This window comes from Porites lutea, chromosome 14, assembly GCF_958299795.1.
Source record: "Porites lutea chromosome 14, jaPorLute2.1, whole genome shotgun sequence".
Taxonomy (NCBI): domain Eukaryota; kingdom Metazoa; phylum Cnidaria; class Anthozoa; order Scleractinia; family Poritidae; genus Porites; species Porites lutea.
In genome coordinates this window covers 20,014,171-20,025,193 of record NC_133214.1, presented here as the reverse complement: position 1 = coordinate 20,025,193, position 11,023 = coordinate 20,014,171, and the positions used below count along the sequence as shown (strand labels likewise).

The 11,023-nt window shown below is 40.6% G+C and overlaps 2 protein-coding genes across 2 annotated transcripts; one reads left to right on the top strand and one right to left on the bottom strand.

Annotated features, from left to right (window-relative positions):
- Positions 1-2,334: 2,334 nt before the first annotated feature.
- On the bottom strand, positions 2,335-5,815 carry LOC140924035 (carbohydrate sulfotransferase 1-like). Its single transcript, XM_073374038.1, has 3 exons — positions 5,795-5,815; positions 4,340-4,532; positions 2,335-3,452 (listed from the first exon to the last, which is right to left on the bottom strand). Exons 1-3 carry the CDS (start codon positions 5,813-5,815, stop codon positions 2,335-2,337), a joined length of 1,332 nt encoding a protein of 443 aa, XP_073230139.1.
- A 2,250-nt stretch (positions 5,816-8,065) lies between these two features.
- LOC140924434 (uncharacterized) lies at positions 8,066-9,646 on the top strand. Its single transcript, XM_073374467.1, has one exon. It carries the CDS (start codon positions 8,139-8,141, stop codon positions 8,934-8,936), a length of 798 nt encoding a protein of 265 aa, XP_073230568.1. The 5' UTR covers positions 8,066-8,138; the 3' UTR covers positions 8,937-9,646.
- The last annotated feature ends 1,377 nt before the right edge of the window (positions 9,647-11,023 follow it).

Genomic DNA, 11,023 nt, shown 5'->3' with positions numbered 1-11,023 from the left:
CTCCTTCGTGCATACTATTTAAGATTTGACTAATGTGGCTGGATATTTTTTATTAAAAGTGAAATTCTTATTACAACGGGAATGGTCTGGCCGGTCAGTTCTGACAAATGAAGGGCGTTTGTTGTCGCCGAGCCCGTAAAATTTTCAAAGATTTCAGCCTGCTATCTCAGAGGTAGCCCCTGAAATGGGTTAATAACGGATGCAGGTTTGTCACTGTTTCAGCTTTGTTATCTCCACAATAATGTCAATAATGCATAGATCAGCACAGAGCTCACTATTTTTCTCAGGTTAAACTAGATTTCGCCAGGAAAATTAGTTGAAGTCCCCACCCGCCCTGTTAAGAAACGAATCGTGGCGTCATTTCAAGGGGATGAAAAATTGAAGTTTTTATGAAGTTTTGCTCCTTCGTGATCTTATCGGTCATGTGATTGATCGCTCCTACCATCTATTTAATAATGAAAATGGAAACGCTTCAATCGAAGCAAAAACATGAAGAGATATTAAAAGCAAGTTTTTATATTCGTAACCCCTTCAGCTACGCTTCTTGAATTTGCTTGCATACAATTATTTATCAATTGCCGGTCGCATGAACACATGTAGGGTAGGGTTCGGTTACTGCTCTTTCCACCTTAAACGCGCAGAGGATGTTGGGAAGAGAGAAATGGCGGGAAGCGTTAACACTCTTGTTGCCAGGGCGGCCCTACTTGTTACATTCCTATCGCCTTCCGCTCATTCTGCGCCCTTTTTCTTCCTCTCTCCCATCCTCCTAGCGGCAAAAAGTGGCTTCTACAGAGAACTTTATAATCGATGGTTTCAGTGGCGGATGTAGACCTTCAGATAAGTTGGAGGGGTGGTCATCTAGACCGTGCGATAAGGGGGGAGGGGGCGGGCTCAAAAAAATATTTTTTTTCGCCCCCTCGCGCCTCAGTTTGGTCTAAAAATAAGGGGGAGGCACGGGCTCCGCGGACCCCTCCCCTTGATCCGCCACTGAGTTTATAGTACACAAAACTTGTGCACCGTACCAAGTGTGTTTCTCACGAGGCTTTCCTTTAAGTCTTGTCATGGATATCTGATCTCCTTATTTACTGTAATTATATCAGATTTATTATGTTTTGCCCACTTTTTGTACACAAGCATGTCCATGAGATCCCCGCATGTATCTTCTACAGTCCTTATGAAAACCTCGGAAGCATTTTTCCACTTGTTAATGACAAATGACGCATTTCTGTAAAGGGAGTATGGATCCCTCGCAGATGTTTTACCGCTCTGTCTTGAATGTTTTGCTATCCATTGTTCGACACTCTACGACCAATCAAAAATCCCGCGAATCTAAACAGTTCTTATGCTGCATTGACAGTATTCAACGCGAGATCTTCATAGCGAACAACTCTAAAGCGGTTTTTAAGCCATGGTGGGGGAGACAAACCAAAACGTATATTTTGAATAATGGGATTACAAACCCTATGAACAAATTTACGAAACTTTGAATCCAGAGGTGAGTCAGTTATCCAACGTGCAGACTCTGTCATGGAATAAAGAAGCGCCCTAGGATCGCGAAATAGGAGAATTAGCTTCCAATTTAGAATTTAGCTTAGTCCCCACCAGCCCTGTTAAGAAACGAATCGTGGCGTCATTTCAAGGGGATGAAAAATTGAAGTTTTTATGAAGTTTTGCTCCTTCGTGATCTTATCGGTGATGTGATTGATCGCTCCTACCATCTATTTAATAATGAAAATGGAAACGCTTCAATCGAAGCAAAAGCATGAAGAGATATTAAAAGCAAGTTTTAATATTCATAACCTCTTCAGCTACGCTTCTTGAATTTGCTTGCTTACAATTATTTTTCAATTGCCGGTAGCATGAACACATGTAGGGTAGGGTTCGGTTACAGCTCTTTCCACCTTAAGCGCGCAGAGGATGTTGGGAAGGGAAAAATGGCGGGAAGCGGGAACACTCTTGTTGCCAGGGCGGCCCTACTTGTTGCTTTCCTATCGTCTTCCGCGCATTCTGCGCCCTTTTCCTTCCTCTCTCCTATCCTCTTAGGGGCAAAAAGTGGCCTCTGATCTACAGAGGACTCAATAATCGATAGTTTCAGTGGCCGATGCAGACCTTCAGATAAGTTGGGGGGGGGTGGTCATCCAGACCCTGCGATAAGGGGGGGGCGGTCTCAAAAAGAAATATTTTTTCGCCCTTCGGGACTCAGTTTGGTCTAAAAATAAGGGGGAGGCACGGGCTCCGCGGACCCCTCCCCTTGATCCGCCACTGAGTTTATAGTACACAAAACTTGTGCACCGTAGCAAGTGTGTTTCTCACGAGGCTTTCCTTAAAGTCTCGTCATGGATATCTGATCTCCTTATTTACTGTAATTATATCAGATTTACCATGTTTTGTCCACTTTTCGTACCCAAGCATGTCCATGAGATCCCCGCATGTATCTTCTACAGTCCTTATGAAAACCTCGGAAGCATTTTTCCACTTGTTAATGACAAATGACGCATTTCTGTAAAGGGAGTATGGATCCCTCGCGGATGTTTTACTGCTCCGTCCTGAGTGTTTAGCTATCCATCGTTCAACACTCTCCGACCAATCAAATCCCGCGAATCTAAACAGTTCTTGTGCTGTATTGACAGTATTCAACGCGAGATCTTCATAGCGAACAACTCTAAAGCGGTTTTTAAGCCATGGTGGGGGAGACAAACCAAAACGTATATTTTGAATAATGGGATTGCAAACCCTATGAACAAATTTACGAAACTTTGAATCCAGAGGTGAGTCAGTTATCCAACGTGCAGACTCTGTCATGGAATAAAGAAGCGCCCTAGGATCGCGAAATAGGAGAATTAGCTTCGCATCATACCGATCAGTCATTTTGAATAACTCTTCTAAACTTTCTATAGCCTTGTTGGGGACTCGATCAGTTAAAATCTTGATAACCGTATGATTGGAAGAGTTGCAAGCTTTCCGAAGCAGAGATCTTGTGAAAGGTAAGCATTTATCCGGGCATAAATAGCCACTGGTTTGCGCTCTACTGCGCTTACGAAACATGCTGTTAGAAAATGCCGTTATAGTTAAATCACTGATGTTGCTAAAATCGCAATCAAACATGCTGTTGATTACTCTGACTGAAGTTTGACTGTAATTTTTCGGCTCTTCTCCTTCGAAGAACTTTATTACATCAGCTTTTAATATTTCTGTGATCACTGTGTGGAGAGGCTCGAACCAATACATAACATATGGACTGCTGTCAAAAATACCACCAAGGAAAGAAGACCCTCCTCTGCCTGGACTTAATATGATGAGATTTTTCCTCGTTGCCACTGAATTTGGTTGAGACTGTAGTGTACTTAAGTTCCTCAAATTGTTGCGTATTTGGCTGGCTTCTGCCCGTGAAGATTGCTCTTTGATGTGGTCTCCTTTTTCCTTGGCATTAATTTGAAAAACTGCTGTTCTTTCTATGATATGATAAAACAAACAGTAACTGAACAAACACCGAAATGAAGCAAGAGTTTCAATGTGAAGACTAGGGAGGGTTTACGTTCGAACTGGACACAACCTCGTTCAAGGACCCTCTCTCTCTCTCTCTCTTCCTCTATCAATTGCAAGAGACGGCTCCCAGGGTTAAAAACTGGAGAACCCGGAGATCGAAAAACATTAGAGTAGAGCGCCGAGACTCAACGTTGCATAGACCGAGAATCGAACCTGCATTATAGTCGTCACGAGAACGTGAGAGCGCCGCTGTAAGCAACCTCGTTCCCAGGGTTCTGTTCTACTCGTCGCTACCCTGGGAACGAAGATGCACTGTGAGCAGGTTTAGTTTGCATAATGTATCTTAGGATTATGGGAATTCGTAAGTCTTGTTTCAAGAAAAAAGGATAGTGTTTTAGGAGAAGGTGGAACCATCGAACAATACTTAATAGCCCTCTTATCTTATGAGAATGTTTTCAACTTAACTTGCCCCAGGCTCTCGGGGCTCTGTGCGAAATTCTGGAAGATGCTTGATTGGCTGATTGGAGGGAGTTGATAAGTGAATTAATAACTGGTTATCAAGGTAATATTTTTGTTCTAATAACACTACATATGGCGCAAATAGCTAATATTCCCCAATAAAGACAATTTACTATCATTATAATAAACTTTTTTTAATGAATTATACTACCTGCCATACCGACTTACTAACAAAATCAGTATCTAAGAGCCCTTATATCACTAAAAAATCTCGGAAAATGATGGACAGTAGTGAAAGTAATTAAAAACCGCAATAAAAAAAACTTTACACCTAACCAATTTTGTCATCTAGACCAACGAAACTTGGTCAGTCACGCACTCTTTATATACTTACTCTTGTTGCTAGTATTCAAGTGATACATTCTTGAATTGGTGTAGAAGATTGTATTCCATTGTGGCGTTAAAAAATTGTCGAAAATCATGACGTACAGCAAACCCAAAGCGGCACAAGACACAGCAATGACAAACAACACCCGATAACTCATCAAAAGGTTTTGGCAAGGAAACTTCATCTCATCAGCCTTTATCTAGAAAAAAAGACAAAACAGCGAAAAATAGACATGAATTGATTTTATGAATAGCTAGCTGTGTTCATTTTCCCCCGTGAAGGGGTCGATTACACTCTAGTTTCTCCCTCGTGCGTACAATAATTGGAACGGAAAGCGTAAATCATTATAAAAAAATAGCTTGAAATATACTTTCTTTAATTTTAAAAAGTGAAGACAAGATTTCAGTGTTTCGAACGACCGTTTTGAAAATAGACAATTTGCATAATTTTTATCGAGTTTTCGGCCAGGTTTTTCCCCGATTTCAAGGCAGTTTCCCATTTTTCGCTAAAACCGCACAGACTCACTGGAACTTCTGAATTGTTTTTGAAAATTAAATTATGTGAAAAAACTCAATGTAACACCGACTTTTCACGAATCAACTGATCAGAGCAGAGTTAAATCTTCAGATTTCTAGAAAAATTAATTTAAGCCTGTTTCAAACGTCGCGCTACTGCTGTGCTAAGCTTGCTCGAGTGTAGCTCGACTGCAGCACCACACTAGCGCGACTTGGTTTCAGACGTCGAATTTAATACAGGCAAATAGAACGGCTGTTGCCGAAAACAACACACAAAAATAAGGAATCGGTTTAGCAAACTTTTAAATGTGTTCTATTGATTTATATATTTATGAATTGAGTTCGGCACCGCATTAGCGCGACGTTTGAAACCAACCAAGTCGAGCTACTGCTGTGAAGCACGGCAAAGCTTGTCGTGCTCAGTACACGACAGTAGCACGAAGTCCAATTTAATTCGATCAATTGAGTCCGCACGATAGTAGCACGACCTTTGAAACGGGCCTTAAAAATCTCGGGGTGTAAACTAAATCTGCTAGCAAGGCAAAAACGTTTTGAACAATTACATTAATTTTTAAAACTAATAAAAAAGTACTAAAAAATTACTTCCTTACTTCAGTTCAGTTATTAGATCCTTGAAACGTTTTCCCCAATATTAATGATCAAGCGTAACGAAAGTAACTTTTGGTGAGGCTGTGTCAATTTTTAACGAGTGTTTTCCTCTTAGGTGTAAATTTCTATGGTTACTGATTCAAATTTGCTTCTTTAACATTTGTGAGAAGTAGCAAGAAGTCTAGCAGGCTCTCTTACACCACGTAAAATTTTTCATGGTTAAAAGACACTGATTTTGCTCCAAGTTTTTGCAGAATTTTTGTCTGCCTCGTTTTCAAGATGCAATATTTATTTTAGCGCTCTGATTTTTTGCTTCAGATGATTCTTTTCTACGTACACATTCAAGGGTCATTTGCATTGTTCAATTGCTTAAATCATCATTAAACATCGTTAGGGCGGTTAAGGTGTCATTAGCAAATATTTTCTGCTCGTTTTCTTACGACAGCAAAGTGAACGTCAAAAAAGCAATAGGTTTAATTATTACGGACAAAAACACAGCAACATGTCTTCGTGTAGTATTCTTTTTCTACATATATTTGCCGTCACTACATAATTACGACGTGATTTCTCTTGCGTGACGTTTTATGGGGGACGTAAAGCAACTAGCCTGCGAAAACATCCGTTTCTCCTCGCCCTTCGCCGCTGGAACGTTTAGCGGCGAAGAGCGAGGAGAAACGGATGTTTTCGCAGGCTATAAAGCAACGAGTAACAAATATTTCCTTCTTCTTTTCTAATCTTGAGTTCGGTTCCCAAGAATTCAGTCATTTCCCCTCAGGGAAGTTCAGGTAAAGTTTCCATTTTTAACGAGTTAGAATGATCGCCTTAAAAGTGTCTTTAACAGTCTAGTGAAGTTTTATTTTCACTGCTATCAAGCTGTATACATATCCTCTCTATCTCCTACACAGGCAATTTTCATAGTGTTGCCTGCGCTCGGCGTCCTACTATCTAAAACTCCCTCTTATTGGATGGATCGACGAGAGGGCAGGATACAAAAAATTATACCAATCATATGTAACGCTTGTCCACCCAAACGATCCCAGAAATCCTTGCGCCGAAAGCTTGACCCTTTCCCTTATAGTTTCTGGAGTGGGGAATTGTTTACCGATTTCAGTTTGCTCCTGAACATAGTCTAAGACTAAGTCACCCAGAGAATAAGTCGCCGTATATACAAGTATTAAAGTTCAAAAATTGAAAAAGTTCGTAAACTTGGGAGATTTAATTTGTGCAAATGTCAACCTCTTGCAAGTTATATAAAGGAAAATAGCAGACATCGCCGAAAAACTGCGAAAATGCTCTGTGCAATTCTTTGTAAAATTTCGACTTTTTTTAAAACGCGTTTGCCCAAACTGTTCGGTAAATGGATTGAAATTTTAACATATTACTTTATGGTTATTCTCTGCCAATATTCAGTGATGTTATCAGAGAATGAATGAATGAATGGGATACAGTTTCGAACCCAGGCCTTGTAGCCGTTCGCTTGGTACCGCCGCGTGCTCAGTTGAGACTATCGGTTTATCAATAAACGGATGTTCAGACTTGGAAAACCAGTTTGACGACAAATAACTTGACTAGTCCATCATTAAGTTCGGGCTTCAGTGAATTAAAAGGCTTGACTTTGCTCCTCTCAAGAACCCTGTTTGCAGGGTGGTACGGTGGCACACATTCACGGCTGAGTGCTACGACAGTTGATCAGCAACGATACCACTTGATGCAGAGCGAGCGAAACGCAAGCGCGCGTGAAAATCATCTCACGCGAGAAAGGCGAGACGCGGCGATGAGAGAGAAAAATTTCGCTCGGTCTACTATCTCTGAGGAAAAATGGGGACTACTCGTAGTCTACCAACCCCCAACACTAAAACTTTCCTTGTCAAAGCCTTACAGTTGGAATCTCTCGTAAGCGTCAGCGACCAGTTTTCTGGGTAATATTTTTCACTGTTTTTAACCTCTTGTAAGCGACAACTTGATGCATGATGTTCGCTGTATGTAATGCAGTAAGACCTCGCCACTAAGAACGTCAGTGGATTTTAAGAACCTGTTAGGCTAAGATTTGCCAGTTAGGACCCCTCTATACAAGAACCTTTTTAGCCTAAAATTTGAAACAGGTTCTTATTGCTAAAATCTATGAAAATTCTGTGCACTTGAGCAAACCTAAATACCCTGAACGTGTGCTAACTAAAACTGAGTATCCAGGTTCTTAGTCGCGGGGTTTTATTGTGTGCAACTTGGAGTATCACTCTTAGCGACAATATGGAACTACACAGAGAAAGATATGTTCGGACCTCGTCACGGAAGCTTGGAGCCTCTGTGGTTGGATTCTTGTAAGCGACTACTTCCTGTATTAAATTATAATCGAACGACTTTGTATTTTGGAAGGCCTCTTGCGGGAAGTTTGACTGTATTTTTTAATAGATCTAAGTTTTTGGCGATAGCAAATTGAAAAGCGGTTGCTGATCATGGCCGCTTCTTCATTTCGTCATTTTTTTGTTCCTAAGGGAGGCCTGGCCCCGTCTTCATGTCCAGATAGGGCTGGGGCAGGAAGAATTTTTGATAGGAGCCACGTGACCAAAAGCACATGATCAGTTTCGCGCCAAATTACGCGTTGGTTTTAGAGCGATCAAGTTCTGCAGGCGGATTTTACGAGGGCTGAAAATCTGATCATTGTTTCAAACTTTCCATCAAAGATGCCAGTGACTCAAGAGGAAAGTGAATATGAGAAGCAGCGACGTTTAAGGATTGCAGAAAACCAAGCTATGATCGACAGTCTTTTTCCTAAAGAGTTGAAGCTGCCCGCGCTATCTTGCGCGAAATCACCGAAGGCCGGTCGCGTGAAGAAACGAAGATCAGATATTCCCGATATTTTGCTACCCAGAAGAAAACTTCCAAAACGAAAAGCGAGATCTTATGTCAGCAAGTATGATTCAGATAACGAGGACGCCGAAGACGTTGAAAACGCCGAAGAAAATGTGTACTCACCCAATACCATGATCGTCAAATTATGGCCGTCTTTGCACAACAAACGCGGCAGACGAGGCTCGAGTGCATCAGACAGCGAGGATTCGGGCGGTTCCTCCCCGAAACGTAAGCGTCGATCGCCAAAGCGACAGCCTAAACCAGCGATAGAGATCAGCGAAGAAGATTTGATCTTGGTAGCAGAGCGAGTAGCTGACAAGAATTACGACGCCGAGAATGGTACAACGTGTCATCAATGCCGACAGAAAACCGACGATCTCAAAACGGCGTGTAGAAATCCGGCATGTGTTGGTGTACGAGGTCAATTTTGTGGACCGTGCCTCAGGAATCGGTACGGAGAAGATGCCAAGAAAGCTTTGATGGATCCGGCATGGCATTGTCCGCCATGTCGAGGAATTTGTAACTGCAGCTTTTGCATGAAGAAGCGGGGTCGCCGATGCACCGGAATTATGATTCATCTGGCCAAGGAACGTGGTTATAACGACGTGAAATCTTTCTTGGGCGATTAGTGCATGCTGTGAAGTTTTATGCCGATTGTAATGAAGTTTGTATTAGAAATACAAACAGTTTTTGTGTTTTTATTGTTTAGTTAATTACAATAAGAAGCTTATGTACTCTAGTTTAATACTCTGTAAAATTATAAGAAACTGATCGAATGTATATTTTTAGTTTATTTCTTCATCATTCAAATTTTATTAGTCCAATGTAAAGAAAATTTAAGACGATTTTCAAGAATCTAAAATAAATTGCTCATGAAAAGAAGTCACTGTTGATTCATTGATGTGAATATGATTCACTTGACTGGTTTTTAAAACTCTAGAGCTTATTATGCAAAAACTAAAAAAGGCAACCTAAGATTGTTTATTGATTCATTCATGTAATAGCTGAATTTAATAAACGTGGCAAATCAAACTTAGCAGGTCAAATATTCCATCCGGCAGCGGGGACGGTGGGTGATCTTGTAAACTGTTTGCGTGATGAAAAAATGTGATATGAATATTAAAAAGTTACAGATGATGAAACCAAGTTGATTAATAGGTATAAGTTAATTATTGTTGCAATATTATTATGGTTCTTTTGTGAACCCATCGCATCACAAACCTCTTTTACAAGCACGATTTACAAGTGTAGCTATTTATTTTCGTCTCTTAAACAATGTACAGACTTGTAAATTACACTTGTAAAAGTTTTATTAAATTGGCCTCAGGCTTGATTTTCATTTCTTGATGGTAACTTACTCCTGCTCACTGAAGTGAAAACCCAGAATCAAGTAAACTATGTTTTTGGCAGTGTAGAACTTAATATACTGCATCAGTATCTTTGAAGTTGCCCATAGAACCTGGTTTTTATATGTGGAGAAAATTCCAGACAATTGGGGGATTTTATTGTTTCCAGCCTGTCCAAAATTTTTCCACCTAATAGGAACTTGATATCCCCAATTGTCTGGGACTGAGGTCAGGGACAAATCAGGAGAGGAGTGTTTCCATATTCCTGATGTAGCCCAGATTTCTGCAATAGGCAATAATTGTTGCTTAAAAAATCTGGGATGATCGCAAAAACTTTGAAATCCTGACATCTCGGAATTTTCCCGATAAAGATGAATCAGGCACCACATCCCTAAGTATTGTGTCCTGGTAAACATTGTCTTGACTGTCTTTAATTTCTCTTCAGCGAACTGTGATACCCTGGTGAAATAGACCCAATGGTTATGCAAAATTTTGTGGAACAAATAAAGTGAAAATGGGCAATGTCAAAATGGTGAAAAAACTTTTCTGCCACTTGTCCCTTGAAGATAATGCAAACACAGCTCATTTACCAGCACTTCCTGGGTATCCTCGAATGAGTGGATTATTCATTATTATACTGTATATGTTCAGAGTTTCAGATGCTATCGTTTTCATTTATAATTTTGCCTATTTGTTCACTGTAGTTTCTCCTCCTTTAGCAAATGTTTTGGATGGAGACAATTCTTCCTTTAGAATATTACAGGTTTTGAGCTCAGTCAGGATTTCTTTGGAGTCAGCTCTAAAAGAGGAATGAAAATTCCACGTTAGTTTGAAAAAGTGTGTGTAGGGTTTGTTGTGACGTAGGATTCAGGCGCAGATCTAGGATAGATACTGACGGATTTCCTAAATGAGCACCAACGCAAGCTTCTAGGGGGATCCGGGGCATGGTCCCCCTTGAGAAATTTTTTGGATTTTAACTCCCCAAAGTTCCCTTTCCCGGGTTTCTGAGTCATTTGGACAGGGTATTGGCCAGATTTCAACTTGGAAAGTCTTATTATTATTAAAATATATTTATTTATTAAGAATCTGACCAATTTTCCTAAAACAGTGGAAACCAGTGTGGATTCGCACCTGGGATTGGGATGTTCTCGCAACACCATCATATTAGCATATTTATTTGAATAATACATCAAGTTTTTGCATTGACCAGTTTTTCAAGAACATTTGGTACTACTGGAAGAAATTACCATAAAATTCCGAAAATAAGTCCCTGCATGAATAAGCCCCACCAAATATAAGCCCCTCAAAATCCTAACGCGAAAAACCCTCCGCTAAATCGCCCCTCCGAATATAAGCCCCCCGGGGGGGCT